The sequence below is a fragment of the Melanostigma gelatinosum genome, assembly GCF_949748355.1.
Source record: "Melanostigma gelatinosum genome assembly, chromosome: 7".
NCBI lineage: Eukaryota > Metazoa > Chordata > Actinopteri > Perciformes > Zoarcidae > Melanostigma > Melanostigma gelatinosum.
The window spans coordinates 17,012,485-17,034,729 of NC_136640.1; the positions used below are offsets into that span (position 1 = coordinate 17,012,485).

At 43.1% G+C, this 22,245-nt stretch overlaps 2 protein-coding genes across 2 annotated transcripts; one reads left to right on the forward strand and one right to left on the reverse strand.

Annotated features, from left to right (window-relative positions):
• Positions 1 to 6,276: 6,276 nt before the first annotated feature.
• LOC306780242 (uncharacterized protein) lies at positions 6,277 to 16,129 on the forward strand. The gene is made up of 14 exons (XM_079272535.1): positions 6,277 to 6,356; positions 8,301 to 8,627; positions 8,829 to 9,137; positions 10,820 to 11,101; positions 11,198 to 11,357; positions 11,733 to 11,902; positions 12,001 to 12,282; positions 12,409 to 12,708; positions 12,794 to 13,078; positions 13,179 to 13,341; positions 13,929 to 14,089; positions 14,244 to 14,319; positions 15,508 to 15,535; positions 15,720 to 16,129. Exons 1-14 carry the CDS (start codon positions 6,296 to 6,298, stop codon positions 15,867 to 15,869), a joined length of 2,754 nt encoding a protein of 917 aa, XP_079128661.1. The 5' UTR covers positions 6,277 to 6,295; the 3' UTR covers positions 15,870 to 16,129.
• Positions 16,130 to 16,653: 524 nt separating this feature from the next.
• Positions 16,654 to 21,267, reverse strand: rrp8 (ribosomal RNA processing 8). The gene is made up of 8 exons (XM_079272163.1): positions 21,156 to 21,267; positions 20,923 to 21,040; positions 20,212 to 20,467; positions 19,212 to 20,058; positions 18,120 to 18,249; positions 17,933 to 18,039; positions 17,731 to 17,827; positions 16,654 to 17,187 (listed from the first exon to the last, which is right to left on the reverse strand). The coding sequence occupies exons 2-8, from the start codon at positions 21,025 to 21,027 to the stop codon at positions 17,074 to 17,076; spliced, it is 1,656 nt and encodes a 551-aa protein (XP_079128289.1). The 5' UTR covers positions 21,028 to 21,040; positions 21,156 to 21,267; the 3' UTR covers positions 16,654 to 17,073.
• Positions 21,268 to 22,245: the final 978 nt, after the last annotated feature.

The window sequence follows — 22,245 nt, forward strand, 5'->3', positions numbered from 1 at the left end:
CAGAATGATCCATTTCAGAATAATGTGTTTTATATTACGGCATGTACTCACAGTATACTGTGTAAGCGTCACTTTAATATACAGCTGTTAAAGGTGGGGTTCATTTTGACCACTTGGTATACTGCTGGGTAGCTTGATCTATAATAAAACATTATGATTTATGTGTTGATTACATTTTGAATCAATAAAGATGTCAAATAAATGTAGTGGAGGAAAAGAACAATATTTCCCTCTGGAATGCAGTAAAGTATAGCAGCACACAATTTAAATAGACAAGCAAGATCCCCAAATTACTTTCAATTAAAAAGGACACAACTTCTTTATTCATGTTTTGCATCTGTTACTTAAATTAAAATACGTTTCTATTTCTCTGGTATTATCATTCTTTTAAAGCTCACTTTAGTGTTTTTGGCTTCAAATCTGTATCACTTGTGCCCATAGATGGCAGCCATGAGTTTTGTTTATCTGGAACCCAAAACACAGTCCTGTTGCACAAACTTCAAACACTTTTTGCTTATGTACATTTGTAACCTGCACCTGCAGAGAGCGATGTGAAATGCACTGGAACCGACTGTAAAACCAAACGGCAGAACAGAGACCTTCACATCAACTAATAGAAGCACAATCATCTCCAGCACAGCAGTCAGGATGTGTGTGAGTGTCGCCTGCCTCCTCCACTGAACAGCCATAAGGCCGAGAGATGAAAGTAGCAGAGCTAAGAAAGAACATTTAGGCGCGATTCAAGTCTATGAAACTGTATTGATTTGCTGCCCGCCTTCCCTGCACAGTCCCTGCCTGGCTGGTGCCAGGGTAATTCGTCCCCCTAGGTCTAAGGTTGCATGTGAATTTTCTGTTGTGTCAGCTGAGTTTAATGCAGTGCATGCTTGAGAGGAGGTGAACTCTCATTATCGCACACTGCTTTAATTAAGAGCTCGCTGTCAACGAAAGCAACATCTTCAACTCATTTATTACCTCCTGCAGTAGGCATCTGAAAAACAGCAATATAATTCATCTTCCACAGTAGAGCGTGTGTGTGTAGCGTTGTCACGAACACAGCTGCAGCAGAAATCGGAACAGAAAGTGAAGGTTTTATTGATGAGACTGTCAGATGCATGTGTGTGTGTATCCTTGAATAAGTCCAGATTGGATGGTTCCACGCCTCATGATTAAAGTCCAGTGCCAAAGCTCAGTGCCAGCGCAGGAAGTAGTGTGTCCTTTATTTCGCCAGGCAGAAAGCATAAGGATGTGCATCGGTCGTGGGGCACAACTGACTTTCATGCAGGAGGGTCACAGATTGTGTCCCACCACAGGTCTGCAATCAACATGTGTCTTTCATTAAACCATGAACACAAACTTGTGTTTTTGTTGCCAAACACACTGACCATATCTTAATAACTGTTTGTTTTTTCGTCACCACAATCTTTGCCCAAACTTACCCATATCATAATGTGGTATTTTGCATAATCATCCAATTATCAGCACTTTTCTTTGGGTAATAGAGCAGCATAAAGGTCAATCAACAGAAACATTCTTATTCTTAATAGCAGCCAATGGGTCTGGAGGTTCAACTCTTTTAACTCTGCTGTAATTCCTCCTCTCCAGGGTGTTTGGCCTCAAAGAGTTCCCCATGATGTCCATACACCGATTTAGAGGTTCCAGGAGGTACCAAGTGGTAATGAGTGGAGGGGTGTTTAGTGTACTTTAATCTGAAATTCAGATTTTGTCTTTTAACATATTATGTGTAAAGCAATTCAAGATAGTGCAAGTAGTTGACATTTTAATAGAAATGTAGATTTTTGTAGTTTTTGATGAAAGGTTCAGCATGGTAGAGGATCAGGTCCATGCAGGTGCAGGCTATTTAACGCTGCCTATAAACACCTGGTTAGTCTACTACTCACCTTTGACTCAAACCCCCCCCCCCCACTCTCTCTCTCAGTCTCTCTCTCTCTCTCTCTCCCCTCATTTCCTGTCATCTCTCCACTCTCAAACGCTTCACCTCCTAAAACTTGCATCCACCCAACACTTCATGACCAGAGGAAGATGATGTCACGGAAAGTTGTGCTGATCTGGCTGCGGTGTTGCATCATTATGTCTTGACTTGCTGTCTGTGTAAAACAAAGAGGCCTCTTTGGGTGAATACGTTTGCAGACTAATATAGTATTTTAACTCAGAACTATAATTCTGAGCTGTTGAATTTCACCAAACAAACCTTTGACAGTCAAAGTCGTTGTCAAAACCCGGCAAAGCATCTGCTGATTGACCTTTTTCACACAGCCACTACTGGAAGTGGTTACTTAGGTGTGGCCTTTTGGTTCTGCAACAACAACGAAACAGCTTTGTGGTTTGTGCATTAAAACAAGATAAGTAGTACACGAGAATTCAAATGTTTACTCCCTTAATGCGTCTTGGATGGTGACAGAAATATGGCCACAATCTTCAGGTACAATAGCTCTTGATGTTGGGCCCTCTGAAGACTTTCTTTCAGTATAAATGGCTCCGTTTTCTTGGATGGGCTTCAGTTGCTCACCTGCTCCCCCGATGGGCGTAGTACAGGTTGCATCAGCACAGACTCACAGCCTGCTGGTTGAAGTCGTGTCTGGAGGGTTGCATAGGCCCTGCCATGCTCAGCACGTCCCAAACAACCGGTGCACGAACCAGAGCCATCTGCTGTCCATTCCCCTTACATTCTCACTTGATGCTCTGCCAGCGGCTCGCTCTTTCACCTCTGAAGCTTAGACTAATCCACCCGTTCTCACGAGCCACCAAAGCGTCGGGTTCAGCTGGCAGGACACGCTTCGGATTTTTGCCTGAGAAAACAAAGAGCTCCACTTCCCTGAAACGTATTTCAAAAGCAGTATCATTTATCACAAACCCTCTCTCCAGCTCCATCCTCTACTTACTGTAATGACCAGATTTGCCTCTCCACTCTTCATGAGTGTCTTTGAATCATTTGCATCAACTAAATAACCATTAAGCACTCAGCAGTCCGACCTCAACTGTTAAAGTACATAAATGGCTCATGACCTGAACATCAGACACATCATCATCAAGACTGCACATCACTGTTTGAGTGATTTCCATGAACTAAACAACCATTAAGCACTCAGTGTCCCAGCATCCTCGACCATCAACTCACACTCGAGCATCTAAGAAGAAGAAGAAGAGATTGATCAGAGAGGTTATGTCTCATAGAGACAAAAGTACAATGGAGATTTTTACTCGCTCAATATGCTCGCAGTTGCATCCTGCTGCATCGCAAGAAGTGCAAGCGTGAATGTGTTTCATGACCTTTCAGGCAGTTTCCAGACAGTTGTAAGAAGCAATAATCAGTAGTTCAGTTTGAGTCACCGTGCGCTATCAAAGCACAACGGAGTGCTCACAGTCAATTGTGATTCATCAAGAATCACAACTTCTCACCGTGAGAACTTTCAAGGTTTTTCTCTTTGTCGAGCGATGCATTTGAAAAGCTTTAAAAGTAATGTGACTTTTAGGAGGTTGTCAGACAACAGGACATAAACATTCATGAGATGATTATGATTCATTACGGATGCATAATGTTTTATACGCACTGATAAAACGCATCAGTTACCATTATGTGCTCTTCAAAACAAGGTCAGGATGTGAATGGATTTAAGTTGTGAGTGTGAAATGCATTATCAATCGATCACACTTTTGTAAACCTTTTTATGACAAACTATTGCAAACTATTACAACTCGAGTAGATAAGAGATAGAAACATTCACCCATACACTCATCCGTAAAAGAGAATTTAAAAGAGACGAAAATAATGACAGCCAAACTGTTTTTATAAAACCAGTGGTGGAAAGTAACTTCCAGTACAGGACTGAATCAACTTTTTTACTTTTTACTCCAATACAGTTTTGACTAGGGGTTGCTTTTGACACTTTATACTATTAGCTGATAACGCTTCTGTGCATGTACCGGAGTATTCTTTGCATTGATCCAAAATTATTTCAAGTTAAATCCCTTGTTTGACTTCATTCCTACTTGTTTTCCAAGCCAGGAGAGTGTACATGCGCTCTGAAATAAAAGACCTCTCCAACCAGACCGTCTGTCTTCTCTCTGTGCTGCAGACCACGCATGTCTCTTTCAAACGTGAGCGGTATTAAATTAAGATTAAGCCCAGAGAGAGGTGCAGGCTGATGGTGATATAGGCCGATGCACTTTTCTATTTATTTATTTCACTTTGTACATGAATTCCCAGCTGTGTCACACGCCAAAGCTCTGATGCGATTCACATTAATGGTGGCAAATCAATCTTTGCGTCAATGTGGAATCCATTCAAGCGCCTTTTTTTTGTGTGTGTGTGTGTGTGTGTGAGAACTCAGCTTTAAATGAATAACAGCAGGAAGAGATGGTGCAGATGATCAGTGAGTTTCCTCCTCTGAAGAAAGTGATGATAAGGTTTCACAGAGTTAAGTAGGTTACCACGCAGCCCTTCACAGGCAGGCTCGCCTGTGAAGGGCTGCGCACACAATATTACTGGCTGATCACCAGCTACCTTTTTTCCAGCAGGATGTCCACATGTGTGTCCAAAGAGAAAGCCAGCAAGGTGAAAAGGATGCCAGTTGTACATCTGTGAAATCTATAAGTACCTTGTCTATGAAATGTTAACAAGTCATTGTCAGTAAAACGCATTAGCTCGCAGACAGTATAGGGCACACCCGGAAAAGACTGAAGGTTCCCAGACTCCTTGTCCAAACTCCACTCCACTTCCACCTTCAGGGAATAACCACTTCAAGTGATTTGATGAGCTGGTTCATGTGACTACACAAGGTTTTTGGAGACAAATTCGACTCTGTGTCAAGTGTTTGCCCCCGAGCCAGATGTTGCTTGCAACATCGGTAATAGACTGGACTGTGTTTTACCTTCCGGAGATACGATCATCCGCACTCAGAGTCAAGTCGAGGAGCAAGACTGGAAGTAATGAGAGCTTTAATCTTGCTCATCATGCTGACAAAACCTCATCTATCTGTGCGGTTCAAACGCTGATTTCTATGTTTTGTAAATATAGATTTAAAGAAATGTGCTTCCCATCTTGTTTTCAATCAGTTTTACAATACAAAGTAACTCAAGAAAAACTTAACAACGAAGCAAGATATGATTAACTCTTGTATACAAATTTCTTAAAACCCTTTGAAGGACTTTCAAATTGAGGTTAGAGTCAAATGTGCATGAAATAGGTAACTTTAAGGAATCTTAAGTGAGGCGTGTGGATGATAAAGCATTTTAGGCTTCTTTTTAAGGGGTGTTTGTGTTGTGTAGTGAGGGCTTTACTGCAGATTCACTTCGATATAGTGTGTGTGTGTGTGTGTGTGTGTTTGTGTGTGTGTGAGAACTAGAGGGAGAATAAGAGGATGTGACAACTATCTTCTTTGTCATGAAACACACTTCCACAGGCTACACAATGTCACTACGGCTGCCAGTTTCAAAACAGGTGATTCAAAAAGCCGTTACAAACCACAAAAAATCGAATGATGTGTTTTTCTCAGGTCATTCCATTCACCGTCATCCTCCTGTGGTCTCGATGACTAAACACTAAAGTTGCCCCCCCCCCCCTGAAATGCTGTGCAATGCTGAGCCCTGTGCAAAACAGCTATATCTTTCTCACCCACATTTGTTTCTGGTTGCAGTTTTCCTCTCAGGGTGACAAATTTCACTCTGCAAATAAGTCTTGACTGAGGAAGTAAAAAACAAAAACCGCACCGCCTCACAGTGAATTAGAGTAGCATTATGCCATAAAACAATACCCAGAAGTGAGTGATTTCCCAAACTGCAGGGTATGAGCAGCCGTAGACGGGCAGTCTCGTAGACGGGCAGTCTCCGAGTGCCCCAGCAGGGACGGGACGGTATGAATGATGCATGGCTTTACCACGTCCCAAGGCGCCCTGCTATATGAGGTGGCTGAGTAACTGAACAGACATAGTGCATGGCGACTTGGAGAAAACAGACTGTGAAGAGAACAACTGTGAGAGACATGCAAATCTGCAGCAACACCCAAAAAGGGAGAAGTGGTTTTACAAACAATTATTGTATGTGTGTGTGTGTGTGTGTGTGTGTGTGTGTGTGTGTGTGTGTGTGTGTGTGTGTGTGTGTGTGTGTGTGTGTGTGTGTGTGATCCTGTGCATATATGGGTGAGTGGCAGCAAACATCAGTCTCAGCTGAAGAGGGTGTGTACATCTAACCATAAACCACAGAACTCACACACTTTAAATACCCTTATGCTGTACATACTGTCAGATGATCCAACTCTGTTTCACTCAATGACACCATCATGGGATGCTCAGGGCTGTTTATTTTGTGTTTTGTCCTAAAAGTTGCTCACTGCTTGGAAGGTAAGTCTGCAGGGTTACAATCCGTCTGTGACTGTCAGCTGTTTATGGGCTTATTTCTACTGGCCCTCTGGGTCTTGTTTAACCTGTGGCATTTACACTGAACAGTGCTGCTATGGTTTTCCTTAAGTGATTCGTCCAATTATAAATGCACACAGGCAATAAAGCCACATGCTGGATGCATCTTGAATGCACTAAATAATAACTATTTATGCAGTGTATTGCTGGTGGCATGTTGTGTATTGTCACTGCAGCAGCCAGTTCATTATTATTGACCAGTGGTGTCACCTAAAATCACATTAGCTTCCTTTACAGCCTTTAAAAGTTCATATATGAGGGCTGTTAAGGTTTTTCTTTGTGTGAGGGAGAAACCCTCTGCAGCCTACAGTTCAGATTTGCTACTGTATGTTTTTTTCTAAGGTTCAGTCTGAAGTCTTTGTTTCTGCTGTCACTGGGACTTCCAGCTGGAGATGAAAGTTTAAGTTTGAACACGCGAAAAAGCTCTGCTTCTCAAAGTCGAAAGTCTTACTTGTTTACCACATCCCCAGTCTGTGGAGGAAGAGTTGCTGTGCGCCACTGGTGAATGGTTGCTGTTTGGTGAGAAAAAGAAGCCTCTGGGGCTCAGGAAATATGATGCAGACAGTGCATGAATAACTGATTTGATTTTTCTCTCAGTTATTACTTAGTTTGTATCCTTAAGGTGTGCCTTTTCCATGCTTGGCTGACATTTAGTTTGGCAATAACCTGCAAGGGCAAATGAATTATAAACCCACAAGGCATAATTGAACTGATGCAGCGTATTTATTTCTCTCCCTCTGTGTCCTTTAAAAGGCGTTGGAGGCTCTCCACATTGTTTCCATTTGCTGTGATGTACAGTGAGACCAGCAGCGTTTCAGCTTTCACAGTGTTTGATGCAAACAGTTCAGTTTAGACTGCAGCAGCTGGCTGTAAGTTCTGGGGTTTTCCATGAAGCAGTGCAGCAGCATTATGTTACTCATCGTGTATCTAAAGCTGAATACAGGTTCTTGGCTTCAGCTGGCTGATGGGCCAAACTATATATCCTCAAGTGCACTTTTATAAAGTCGTCGGAGGCAGCAGGATTATTGGAACTTTGTATGCATTGGAGTCCGCACACTGTCCTGTCTGCAAGTGTTATAACCTGTCATCCTCTAATAAATGTCCTGTCCTCTGAAACCTCCTCTGACCGCGGCTGATTTCTGAGCACTGTGGAGGGACGCGGTCGTCGGTGTTGGTGGACGGATCAGGACGTAACTTTTGGACTGTTTTCATCTCATTAGCATAATGGAGTCCTCTAAATATACACTGTGGGGACAAGGTTGCATTTGTCAACTGTCATTGTGTGCACAAAGTCCAATTCCTGTCCCTTTGATGTTCAGAGGGCTACTTTATCTTTAACCTGTGCTTTCATATCAGTTTTTGGTCAGTGTGACATTTCACACAGACATTCATGGTCCCCAGAGGATGTATTCTACTGACTTTATATCTAAATATGTGCAAAAATAATGACATGCCCATCAGCCTCAACTTTGTATTACGTGCTAATCAGTAAACACGGCAAACTAAGACAGTGAACGTGGTTAACATTACCTGCTGAACATCAGCATGTTAGCATTGTCAGTGTGAGCGTGTTAGCATGGCTGTAGACTCTTACTCTTGTTTTTATTGATTAGTCATTGACACATTCTAATAATGATAAAACGACTGAGAACCACATCACCACTGAGCCGGTTCGTCATTCTCATCCATCACAGTTTCACTCAACTAGTGAAAGACAATCAGGATGTGCAGAAAGAACTGTCGGTCAGGAACAATCACATTTTGCCCCTCAAACATTTCTGCTTTGCTGGTGTTTGCAGTTTTGAGGGCTGTTCAGGTGAATTCATGACAGCTCATTGCGCCTGAACATTATACTGGTTTGTGTCACAGGTCTGGGTGGAGAGGGGATCGTCGAGATCACTCACATCACAGCCATCCTGGGAGAGGACGTCGACCTGACCTGTAGTTATCTGGGCGAGAGTGAGATCCAGAACGCCGAGTGGAAACGCCGGATTAACTCAGAGAATAAATTCCAGCGACTGGCCGGGATTGTTAATGGCAAACCATTTAGCCGCAGTTACATCTCAGAGCCAGACTCTCTCACCAACCTCACTGTCAAGATGAAGGTGACCAGTGTGGAAGCGGAGGGAGAATACATCTGTGAGTTTGAATCAGATGAAGAGCAGTATCCCCACAGTGTATATATCACTGTCGTAGGTAAGCCAAGCCAATAATGTATGATTTTCTTTCATTCACCGCCTGCCTAATGGCGTTGCCATAATTTGAAAACAATCTAAAAGATCATAACTGCTGCACCACCAATCTTATTTGAATTTAACCTGGAGATAATGCATCTTTGACCCAAGACATGCCGATGTCTTGTCTGAGGATTGACATGTTTACTACATTCTTTCACAGCTCGGCCTGATGTACAGATGCTGGTGAATGCAGAGACCATAAACGGCTCTCACTATCAGTCGGTGTCATGCTCTGCGGTGGGTGGCAGGCCCGTGCCTCAGATCAGCTGGTTGGTCGCCGGCCGTCCTCCTTCAGATAACACTTTTGCTGTGGGCGTGAGTGAAACCGTCCACTCAAACGGCACCTCCACCCTGAGCAGCATCCTCCGCTTCCCCACCCACCTGCAGGACGAGGACAGCGTGGCTTGTGTGGTCCAACACCCGACCCTCCCAGTCCCCAAACTCACCACGGTCAGCGTGGAGACCTACAGTAAGCTCACACTCACCACTGAGCGCGTCGGTGTTGTTGTGTTTGTCCAGGAGGGGACATATTGTGCTGCATTCACCACTCTGAGTTTTGTAATCGTGAATCATGACTCAGCATCTCACAACACAATAACGTTCTCCTGCTGATTTTTTTTTTTTTTCACACTGGCCGTTCCTTCCCACTCTGCTCCACATACACAGTGACAGACCATAAATCACATTGCACAATGCAATGCATTCATGTGGGAATGCACTCTTTTCACTGACGTCAAGCATATGGAACACCACAGTGCAGCAATAAGCCAGTAAATAATGAATAACAGCAGCGTGCAATTTGGTGACTACATATCTCCTGTTCAATTTGTTTGTAATCAAAAACGTTTAACCCACAAATTGCCGATATGTGGTGCAAGCAATTTTTCAGATTTTCCAACTTTCAACTTCAAAAGTCTTAATGAGGTGTGCAAAGGATCTTGAGTGACAAGGAACGAGAAATCCAGGATGCTCATTTTATTTAGTCAATGTTTTGACCAAAGTTCAGACTTTTATTCGGTAAAAAGTTGCTTCGATCTATATTCTCAGACACAGTTAGCGACCTGCCAGATATTTTCCCGATGGAGTTGGTCGGGACCAAAAACAGAAGTAAAAGGGATATTGGACCAGGAACACAACTGAATGCTAATGTTGCTTCCGTATATGCTGAATACTTAAAGGTTACATCAATGTTGCATTGACGACGTGTTTCTGTTGCCCCCAGGTGGCCAGAAAATCTGATCATATTTACATAAATTTACATATATATATATATCTATATATATATATGTATATATATATTTAATGTAACATGATTCATCCTCTAATGGAAATTAGAATCTAGAAGTCAAACACGAGTCGTGCAAAAGTTAAGTACATGCTACCCAAGCTGCCAAGAAAGAGCTGGTACAAAACCCCTGAGAAGTTTTGTTTTGCTTGTAGGCTCTGGTTCACATGTTACTCTGGCACAGAACAGACAAAATAGGTCACTCACACCAAACCAAGTAAATGCTCTTATGCGGTGCAGCATCAGGCCGCTCGTTGGGACCGTCTCCATGTGGTCATCAACATTTAAATGCTCGCATATTTCAAGGGAGCTCATTTGTCCGCGATACATTCAGACCCCATTGAAGCACTGCGGCTTAGGTAATTTTCCAGCTGCAGCGGTTAAATTCACACTGAACTGTAGGTGTCAACAGATGAAGTTTTTAAAGCCAAAGTGCTTTAACTCACTTTAATGGCACATACCCTTCGCCAACACCCGAGCTCACTTCTCTTACTCGTTGGGGATGGGTGGATATTGTATGACACCACAACTTTTATGTATTTGATAATAGACTGTGATCTCTGCTGATTCCCTGCATTAAAGCCCGTGGTTCGCTCAGCTTCGGTTGGACAGCAGCTGGGCCAGGCATCTGCTCTCAGCTGCAGCCCGGCCAACAGATGGGACAGGTGATAAGCCTAAGTCAGCACTCTCCAAAAAACCAGAGCAGAAGCCCCTTACGGCTTGTGTTTAGCTCATCCGGCCCCCGGTTTCCTATTCAACAAAAACACCCTGAGCCTCAACTCGATATCTGACTTTTAGATTTGCTGGAAAAAACATCAGACCTCGAGAAAGAATAACTCTTCTCGCCTTTCTTCCTGCTCTTTTAGCGAGGCCAAATGTAAGCGTTAAAGCAGAGATGGTACAACGAGGAGGAAGTGAGTTCTGGGTGGTCTCGTGCATTTCATCTGGCGGGAGACCTGACGCTGACATCGCCTTGGCTTTGAACGGCGACGAAGAGCTGCAGAGAGAGGACAGGACTGACTCAGACATGCAGACAAGCTCAGTCGTCCTCCCTGCAACAGTGTACGAGGGCCGTAATGTCACTTGTGTGTTCGACCACCCCAAATTTACACACCAAGTGTCACGTGTCATAACACTGCCGTCTTTTTGTGAGTATGAGCAATGTTTCACCTTTAAAATGGCTCTGCTGATGCTCATGAGGTAGAAGTTACAGGAAAACAGAGATGTGCTTTGTTATTCTGCAGATTTGGAGTCTGGAGTTCAGTTGTTGAACTCGGAGCTGGGAAGCAACAGTGATGACTTCCAAGGCACTGAACCTTTCGAGTTGCAGGAAGGACAGAGAGACACTGTCATCAGCCTGCAGGTCACGGGGAATGTGCCACATTACAACGTTACCTGCAAAAAGTAAGACAAATGTGGGACTGTAAACAAATCGGGCAACTTATGGCCTGTGATTGTTTTTATTGTTTTTGTTTTCTTTACTTTGCTTTTGTTATGAGTGTCTTGTTTTCTGTTTCTCTGGGGGAAAAAAGGAGAATATTATGGGGAAACACATTGGCAGAAACAGGTAACATCACTACTCCTGACTGAAACAACACGTACCCTGTGGAGGATGTGGTAACACATTCGATGGCACCAAACCACAAGTGATAGACGGCAGGAACCAGATTTAGACACGTTTCCTGATTGAAATAACAGTCATATTTGAATCTGGGTAAAAAAAACATCCAAACTGAAACATGGATTCCTCTTTGTATTCTCGCTTATGTTTCCCTCTAGAGATGACGGGCCTTTGCCTGACGGTGTGGAGCTGGTTGGCAGCAGCCTCACAGTTCAGGGTCCCGTGGAGCATCGGCATGCCGGCCTGTATGAATGCTTCTTCTCCTATCACCATGTGAAAGCGATGCTGAAGTTTAATGTCACGATTAAACCTCAAGTGATACAGCTTGGTAGGTGAAACTCTTTGAATATATACTTCTTGAAAAGACTACATTTTGAATTTTCTGCAATGTGTGAAATATTGTCATGGAACCTTCTCTCCTCTCAGTTCCTCCAACGGTTCGAGTCGATTTGCAGACTGAAGGTGGACACAGTGTGATTGAGTGCTCAGCAGCTGATGCTGTGCCTGCAGCCGACATGTCCTGGCTTCTACCAGAGGGTGTGTCTGGAGTCTCTTGGTTCAATTTCACTTCTCATAATGGAAGCCACTCTGTCAGGGGAGTTTTACTCCTCCCTGCCTGCTCGCCTTGGGAGCTCACTGCAGAGTGTGTGATCAATCACCCTGCGTTTGAGGAGCCGGAGAACAGAAGCATTGCCCTCCCTCTTTGCGGTATGTTCGACAAATCAAGCGGTGGATCATTTTGTCTGAGTAGTGGGCGGTTTTTGGCCGTACAAGAGCCATAGATTTGTATTTTTCTCTCAAAAGTAGTGTTTTCAACTTCTCTTTCCCACGCAGCTCGCCCTAAAATCGCCATCAACTCCAGCACTGAGTGGAAAGACGGTGACGAGTTCACAAAGGTGGACTGCTCTGTGGACAGCGTTGCCCCTGCAGCAACCATAAGCTGGCATGTTGGAAACGTTGACAACAGCATCAGTTATCTGTCCCAGACTGACGTCCGGGCCGATGGTTCGGTATCGGCCCGGAGCTCTGCGCATGTCTTGTCATCTTTGTATTCTGGTCAGAATTTGACCTGCACAGTGGAGCATCCAAGCCTGGAGGCAGCAGAAGAAAGAACAATACACATTCTTGTGCACAGTACGTTATTTCTTTCTTTGTGATATTTCTCTCTGTGATTCACACAAACTCACGCAGCTGCTCATCCCCTTCCTGTCTTTTTCAGAAGCCCCTCTGCTGAGTGTGTCTCTGGTGAGACAGCAGGACTCTCCTCTCTGGCTGGCAGTGTGTGACTGCAGAGGGGAGGGTGTCGGGGCTGACCTCGCCTGGGTCCTTCCCGAAAATGCCACAGGCCAAACATCCCAGCACTCAGAGTATGAGGGCCGCGTCATTAAAACCAGGCTGACTTATCAGTTTCCTCTGGCCCTTTATGAGGGGCAGGACCTGACCTGTGCGTATCGTTTTGAACATGGAGCCACAGAGAAAAAGACCGTTCACGTCCCCAGATACCGTGAGTTTAACAGAAACAATACTCGGCCAACTTCAGTTGCTCCAAAAGTAGTGATCCACATGAATGCATTCAGCTGGCTGCTAAACTGACTTTTCTGCAGATATTTCCTCTGTGAGAGTCTTAAACCACACGAGTCCTCTGCAAAGTCGCTACGGCGGTGAAACCATAACACACAGACTGGCTCTCCAGGAAAGGCTTCGCAACCAGAGAGTGCTGCTCCGAGTCGAAGGCAACGTGCCAGAGTACAGCCTCATCTGTAAAAGGTGATGTGTCCTCCTTTATCTACCAGCTAATGAGGATGCAGCTGTACGCACAGTGTACGGCACTGAATTCAATATTCGCCCAATTTAAAGGAGCTATTAGACCCAGAGTTAACAATTCTCCGCCTGGAAATGTAAACTGGATTGTTTCCATGACACGGACATCACCCAGCATAACTTTGACATTGAAGTTTAGAGTTGAGAGAGATTCTATAATCCCATGAAGTCATCGTGGGTACTGTTGTTTATTTTGGATCAACTCCACACACACATTCTGCTGTACATACTCACAAATGTGTATGAATCTGCAAACTAATGCGTATGTACTCCTGTTGTGTTCTTGAGTAACGTTTGCAAACAACTACAGTGAGAGAGGAAATTACTGAGCAAGCAAATTAAACTTCATATTTTGGTGCAAATTTGAACATTTATGTCTAAAGTGTAGGAACAGATGAGGTGTAAACCGAGTAGGAAGTCAGAAACATTTGAGAGATGGACGAACAGATCTTTTCGAGTGATTTGTTCCCAGCAAGAAAAATATAAAACACTCCTTGAAATACAAATTCAGCTCAAAGTCACTCGTGTTTCAGGAGCGATGGCTCGTTTGTCCAAATGGACGGGGTTGCAATGGTCTTCCGGTCAGAGCTCTCCGAGCAGGATGAAGGCCTGTACAGCTGCCGGGCGTCCTTCTATCACCACACGGCCACAGTCAACATTCAAGTGGAGGTCACCAGCGAGGACAAGCAGCTTGGTGAGTACGGCCCGCGTTGTATTGTCCATCTACAATCAGAGTGACGTGTTTACTCAAGACATTCTGATCACACCAACATGCTGAGGTATGTTTTCAGTGTGAAGTCTGCTGGAACTTTTGTTTTTTATATTCTGTGTCCATGTATGTGTTTCAGCACTTGCTGCCATAATCTGCATGTCTTCGGCCTTGGCCATCCTCCTCATCCTCGTCGTCACCCTCTGGGTGTGCTGGTGAGTTAAACGCCTGCACAGGTAACTGTGGCTGTAGCTCGGCAGGTGATGTGTTGACGAGCAAGTGAGGGCAACGCTGCCGCTGGCGTACTACACGAGACAAACAGGATGCGCGCATCGTTAACCCAACTAACCAAAAACCCCAGTGTCATGCTATTATTCACAAACAGGAAGCAGTGTGGCAGTAGCAGACAGGTGCCTCTGCCACCGCAGCCCTGCGTGTAGACAGGTAGAACATTAGAGATAAACAGATTTATCTTCCAGTTTCCTGCTGCTGGCTTTTAGCAGCGTTACTTCGGGCACTTGCTGCAGTAGACTGTGTGTTGGCCCATTATCATCAATGTAAAAGGTTCAAAGCCCACGGAAGTTATTAGAATGATGAAATGCAAGCTGCCAATCAACATGAGGAAAAAAATCCAAAAATCCATCTCTTAATCTTACTGCAGTTGGAAAAAATCAGCGAGCCATCCGTCTTTTACGACTGATGTGGACTATCTGTCACAATAGAACTGTTTAATGGCTTCTGAGTGCAGAACCTTCCACATTTTTCACATTCACTGCCAAATCTAACTTCTCTGAAGAATGTCTGTCTGGATCCGATCAGGCCTCGCTGTGAATAAAGATGCACTGTGCAGCACAACAGCGGTTCAGAAGCTGCTTCAATAGGCCCCGGCTCTCTGGTCACAACATTTGGTCAAGGTGCCATTGGTTGACAGAGCCTCGGCCCCCTTAGCCCTGGCTCCAGTGGGAGGGTCCTGTCGGGCTAATTTGGGAAGGTCAGTCACACAGCGTGTACAGCAAGCGTACACAAGAAAACATGACTCCCCGGGAGAGAAGCTATTTCGGAACCAGCGTCAACCCCACCTCGCACCCTCCCCTCCAGGACTGGGGACACGTTTTGACGGCTGAGGTCATAATGTACAAAGTGAGCTGCTGCTGCTGCTTCTGACATGAGAGATCAATGATGAGGACTCCGGTCACCACTCACCCTCTCCGTTGATGCTCCTGTGGCATAATGCATTCACACCTGCAACTTCCCCATTTGAACACAGCTCTGTGTGTCAGATTAAGTCACAGTGTCATCTAGTGGTGATGTTCAGCCCTACACGCTCCTTGACAAAACGAATTATAATTCAAAACAGGATCATTCACATGATTCACACAATCGTTTTTGTTTTTGTTTTACAGCAAAGGAATTAGCAGTTCACAACATAAGGTAAGAGTCAATTCAACATGCAAGTTTTCCTCTTGAAACATTTTCATAAATCCAGTAATTCATTGTAAATTAAGTATTTTATTCAGTCTCTCAACCCATTTCCTTCTTTTCTCTTACTTCTGCACTCTCTCTCTCTACATATACATGTATATATATATATATATATATATACACATATACATAGAAAAATGAGTCTCTCTCAGCCTTGACATCTCTGATGCAAGAGCCCGGCTCTCCTGAGGTGAAGAAGCCAGCAGTGACGGAGAACACCAGTAAGGAATACACTCAGCTGGTCAGTTACTCCATAGTCCTGGACATCAAGAGTACAGTGTGAAGACAAAAAGACACATTCTGCTTTGCATTGTGCACAAACTGGATATGAAGGCTTACTGGAACTGCAGCATTTATTATTTCTGTGTATTGTCATAGGAGTTCAGAATTAGAAGTGAAATAATCCTTTTAATGAACTAAAATGTGAATTATTCTCGTTTTTTTTATTTTGACTGATTGGCATTCATGTCTTTCAAGCATTACCTTTGCACTTCATCTTACTTGAATTTTGTATGTAATTGTATTTTTTATGTACTTGTCAATAAAATCTTCAGAATATAATTTTGTTAAATAATTTTCCATTTTTATCAAGTTGTTACCACATGACTGAACTAAAACAAACATCTCCAGATATAGTAGAGATAACTGTCGTCAGCCTCCCATCAGCTGCTCTTGTGATATCTTTGGTGGACTAAATCAGTGAGGACCGTCTGCTGCGACAACCAGAGTTAACTCTAAATAAATTCTCATAGTTTGTGAACCAGATGCAGACCCACTCATCTCATCCGCCCACGTTGAGTGGCAGTGCTGTTACACCCTCTTGTGGCAAATGATCACACACACAACTGAGTGAATCAGGTTTTAGTCACGACCACTAAGTCCACGGTCACTATGAAATCAAAACAATCTGTTGCTTATTAAGTTTTCCCTCCGATTCTCTTAGATCTATTAAGTGTATGGAAGGTTGTGTGCCAGACAAACGCGTCACTTTACTAAAAATAAATAACAATCAGTGCTCCTGCCCTGTAAATCATACAGTCACAGATTCAATTTTATAAAATGTGTATTTTATTTTTCACTTTTTCCAGAATTGTCAGTATTTTTCAACAGGACAAGTTTGACTTCAACGTGTTTTCTTGTAAGAATTACTAAAATGGTGGCCTGTATATAATGTGGTGTATATATGTAGGTTTTCTTTCCGACAAAAGAAGACTCAGTTATTTTTAACTGACCAGCACATGTCTATATTGATGTATTACATGAAAAACCATGTACGATTAATGCAGATAACTCAGCTCCCATCAAATCTGAACTACAGAGGCTTCAAAATGTAGCAATTAAAGAACGATACATTTAGATACAAATGTACAACTGCTGCTTTGGAAACCAGTAGATCCAAGCTGCACATTCACAAACATACTGCTTCAAAAGCAAAAGCATCACTGTATAACACATACATTGTTTGCATAAAGCCCTCTCACATACATTCATCTTTTCTTGTAGAGACAGGGCCTCAACTGCAGCCCAAATTTCTTGATATTTTCTGGAGCCTCTCCCGTCTTCAATAATTCAAAGGAGTAGAAATGAGTGCTCTCTGTGTCCTATGGGAAGAAGAAAAGAATAATCAAAACACAAATCACTCTTTACATACAGCCAGGCACTAGATACTGTAGATGTATTATATACCGGCCGTTGTGTGGTTAAACTGATGTACGTCTAACTTCAATACATTTTAAAAAGTCTGTTTGTTGCCAACAATAAAGCAGTTTACTGAATAGATTTGCTGCCCACAGCACCACCACCTCTAACTAAACATTATGAAAGCTGCAGCTTCCAGCTGCTTATTCACTCTTTGAGAAAACTGCATTTAAAAAGGAAAATGAATCCCGATTTCATAAATAAATAAATATTATTGCATATTTTTCTATGTTTAAGATTTTACAGCTGGAAACAAGTGTAAAATGAAGATGTTTACATGTGAGACTTAGTGTTCGCTTCATCGGGGTTCTCATAATTAGAGTATGAGCTCACCATTTAATTATATCTACATGCGTTAACTTCGTAAATATAAAAGAGAAACATGGGAAAGTAGGCGAATAAGGAAGTGTTTCTCTGTCCCCGATGTCCCTCGTTTGTTGTCTCACCGTGGTCACCATCTTGAATCCCAGACTTGACAGCGCAGCGACGAAGTTCCGCACGTTCTCGAACCTGCTCGCCACTTCTGCTATTTTCAGGACTCCCCTACAACAAATGTGCAAAACCAGTTATCCAGACATGTACCGGTACCATACACACACACCAAAAACACTGCCATGGCCTGTGCTGAATCAGAGTGACATATGTTACCCCTTCTTTAACACACGGTTGGCCTCTGCTAGGAAATCTGCCAGGTTGGTTCCCATGAGGGAGAGGCAGAACACGGCGATGTCCACGGAGCCGTCACGAAGCGGGACCTGCACAGAGACGATGCGTTTTATATACAACCGCACAGACCGTAAGTGGATCGGCACGCAGAAAACACCGACACACTCACGTCGGCCATGTCACAGACTGTGACGAGATTGCAGGCGGCTGCCAAGTCGAAGCTGTGCACTTTGTTCTTCACGCTGCGCGCGATTTTACAGTCGCCACAACCGAAGTCTGCAACCACCAGAGAGGGAGGTCTGAAATAAAAAAAAGGCACAATTGATGCGTTTACAACTACAGCACATTGAACTAAAAGTAGCGTCTCACCTTTATGTGAAAACAACACGGAGCCAATACACCTCTTTAGGTAATGGGACCACAAGCAGGCAAAACTGTTGATCTTCTCCCAAACTGCCGACATTAAGGAAGCCGTCTCCTCACAGCAGCCAAATGAAGCATCGATTCAACACCCACAGCGCAGCAGCATTACTCTTCAGCAGAGCAATGGAAGGTATCTACTGTGTGCAGCAGATACATGATGTAGACAATGGGAGGTTTGGACCCCCAACAACAAATGTGAAGGATATTAAATTAGTTTTACTGTTTTGAGGAAAAAGCTGAACTAAAGAAGTGTTTCTGGAACAATGCATTTTATGATATAGAATCTCCCGTCTTTGTAAGCTACTGTGATTTTTTAAATTTATAATCCTGGTAATGTTGTTGCGTGTTCACAACAATGGAGGTGAGCAACCCATGTGATTTATTTTCAAAAAGGACTAAACTATGATGTAAAAATCACAATCAGAAATATGCGTTGACCCTCTGCAAAGTGTGCAACTAAATAATCTCAGGTCAGAGGCCCACTTTCTATCTCTTTGTAGCTTCAAACCGCATCCTATGGTCGTCTACAGCGAATGGAGCTGGCTCAAGAGTCCCCACGTCAGAGGTGTGAGACTTACGTTTCCTTTTGTTGTGCAGGATTTGGGTCGTGCTTGTTATCCCATGACCCAAATCCTACCTCTTAGATCACGTGAGGACACCTGAGCCAGCTCCAGTTGCTCAAGAAAACCTCAACATGCAGTTAAAAGCAACAAAAAGCGAATAAAAGTACTTTTGGTCTTCGGTTATTTTACTATTCACGCTGTTCTCAAAGGCTGAGAATGAATGTCCTAAATGTTGAATTAAAAGGCAAATGAAGACATTGATTAGAACGTCTCACTTTTGTCGGATGTAAGAGATGATGGCGTCCACTGGATTGGCGGGCCATCTCCGAACCTGCGCCGTGTATCCTCTGTGGTAGATGCCGAAGGTCTGTGGGTCCTGCTTGAACATGCGCTTCGCCTCGCCGCTGGACGTGCTGTACAAAACCTCATTGATGTATCGGAAACGGGCCGACTCCAGCCGCTTCTCCATGCGGGACCTCAGGGAGGCAGAGCGGTCCTCTTTCGCCACTTCTTCTGGGACCGCGGGCTCGTCTTTCGCCTCCGCGGGACTCTCCCGCTGGACCGGTTCCTGTCTGTGGAGCAACTTCCGGAGCTTCTCTCTTTTCAGAATCTGTTCTTTGCTGAGCTCAAGTTTCAGTCTTTTGATGGGCGGCTCACCTGCGATCTCCACTTCAGGTACATCTGCTTTCTGTTTCCATCCACCAGCAGAAGATTCAGTTGCGTCTTTTTCAACTTTGCCACCAACTCGCTGCTTTTCCTCTCCGAGTGTCTGTGTGTCTGTTGTAGCGGATACGTCTGTGTCCTCTTCTGGCCTGTTCATTTTCTGTGGTTTACTTTGCTTTTTCTTTTTCTTGGCTGGTGTCTGACCGTTCTTGTTTTTTCTGCTGCTATATGAATCTATTTTGACTTCTTCCGTTGGCTTGTTCTGCTCTGCAGATTCTGCTTTATTGATTTCCTCCTCTGGTTTATTCTGACTGAATTTATTTTTACATTTCCTCTTGTTCTTCATTTTGGTTTTCCACTGTTGTCGGCTCACTCTGTCCGCGTCCTCTGCTTTGGATTTGATCATCTGTTCATCCGTTGTTCCGCCCATTGCCGTGATTTTTAACTTCAGGGCCTTAACTTAAGGGAGAAAAAAAAACATTTGGATATTATCTCATATTTAAGTACTGTGAACATCAACATTGTTGTTTATCAATCCAATGAATACTTCTCCACACTCCAACATGTTGATAAATTGATGAAACGTAAGCCTTTAACCAGTTAATTACTCACCAAATTTGTTGTCTTGCTTCCTCTTTTTTGTTGCAAGTGTCTTCTCATTAACCGTCTGATCCAAGCCTTGCTGCTCTCCTGTTGTCTCCGCTTGCTTTCGCTTCCTCCTCTTCTTCTTCCTCTTCTTCTTGCCAGGTGATGGGCCCACGTCTGCGTCACTGTCGCTGTCCTGCTGATGGTCGTCGTTCTTCCACTCTGGTACTGACCCGAGTGTCTGCAGGGTCCGCAGCAGGCTCTTCTTTCCAACCAGCTTGGACTGATCCGGGGAAAAATTTAGACAATGTAATAAGTCCTTTAACTGAAACATGCAGACTGTCCAATGAAGAAAGTCTCACTTTTTCTTTGTCAATGTGGAAAATCACATATTAATGGCTTCTTGTGCTACAAATTACATTTCTGATTTGTGTGTGTGTGTGTGTGTGTCCACACTTGTAGGCTACAGTATCTTTGTTCGTTTATTTAATTAAATTATCTATTTCTTCATATCCAATTCAACATCAGCAAATGTTTCCCTGCTTGACTGTCTCCCAGAACAGGAAACAAAAACAATAGACAGAAAATAAGCTGTTAATTTTCCTAACTATCATCTGTCCTATTTAATAGTTTGCCCATCTTCTGCTATGTTTGTTGGAGTTGCACAACTCAGGATACTTAATAAAGCCATACATAATACTGGTTTACTCCTTATTGTAATGCAGCTGGCACATTTACCTTGACATCCGTGCTGCTGCTCGCCTTCTGGGTGTTTCTGGGGACAGTTTTGCTCAGGACCTGAGCGTCTTGTTCGTCACTCCAGTCTTCATCCTCATTAAACATGTTTCCCGGAGGCCTGTGAGAAACACAGAAACACACACACGAATGTAAAACAGTGCTGGAGAACACAACTGTGCTAATGTCACTTCTTCTCTATCGACGCGCTAACTCGGCTAATTCAAATAACTCACCAGCTTGTCTCGAGGCAGAAGCTACTTTACTTCAAACGGCTTGTTCCGTTGATGGCGGTGTTTGTATAAAAAAGCTTTTCTTTAATAAACGTGGAAATATATTCAATAGCTGTTTAAAAAATCTTACCAAAAGCAAAAGCCACGTTGGTTTGTCTCATGTGCGTGAAGGAAGCAAAACAGAACTACAGGCGCATGTGGATGACGCAAGCACACCAGAGACTCAAGGGACGTGTAGTTCTTAGATAGAGCCTATATTTTCTGCTCCTATTCAGGATTTGTAGAGTTTAAAATTTAACTATTTGTGTCACTAATAATTATTAGTACTATAATAAAAATCATCATCATAAGCACTCTAAACTTGGATGAATGAATATGTTTTAAGGTCTTGTTTTATATTTATACTCTTTACTGTACGAGATGCATTTTACTTAAACATGCTTGGATCTGTTACTGACAGGTTTGTTGACATGTAGGTTTACACATACAAGGACTTTGTATTAGTAATTGAGTGCATAACGATCATAATAACTGTAGTAAGAGAAAAGGAAAAAAAGTAGTGTAAATAGAAAAATATGAAATAGAAATGTACTGTAAGAATATGTAAAGTGTATGTTTTAAAGCAGCTGTACAGTGTTAAAAAACAGGGCGGACTGTGCAAAGATATTGACTTAAAGAGCAACTTCAAATGTGCAATAATTCATACCATGAAGAATATGCACAATGTTTTTGTGTTTTATACAACAATTTGCTTGTTTTTAAACCTTGGTATTGAAGAAATAATATTTAATTTGAGCTGTGTTTGCTTTAATATAGTTTAAATGACAAATAAACCTAAAAGTGAAACAACAAACTGATGTCCAATCTGTAGGCAGACCATTTTGTGTTTGTACATATTCACTTTACAATTCAAAATAATAAGCATCATACTATTGGACATAATACCATAATATAAATGATATTTTGGGGTCATTTTCTCTCTGAACATGCACATACTGGTGCAAAGCAAACACGTACATTTACACAAGTATTGAGTTACTTTACTTAACTATTTCCATGTTGTACTATACATACTTTACTCTGCTACAACTCA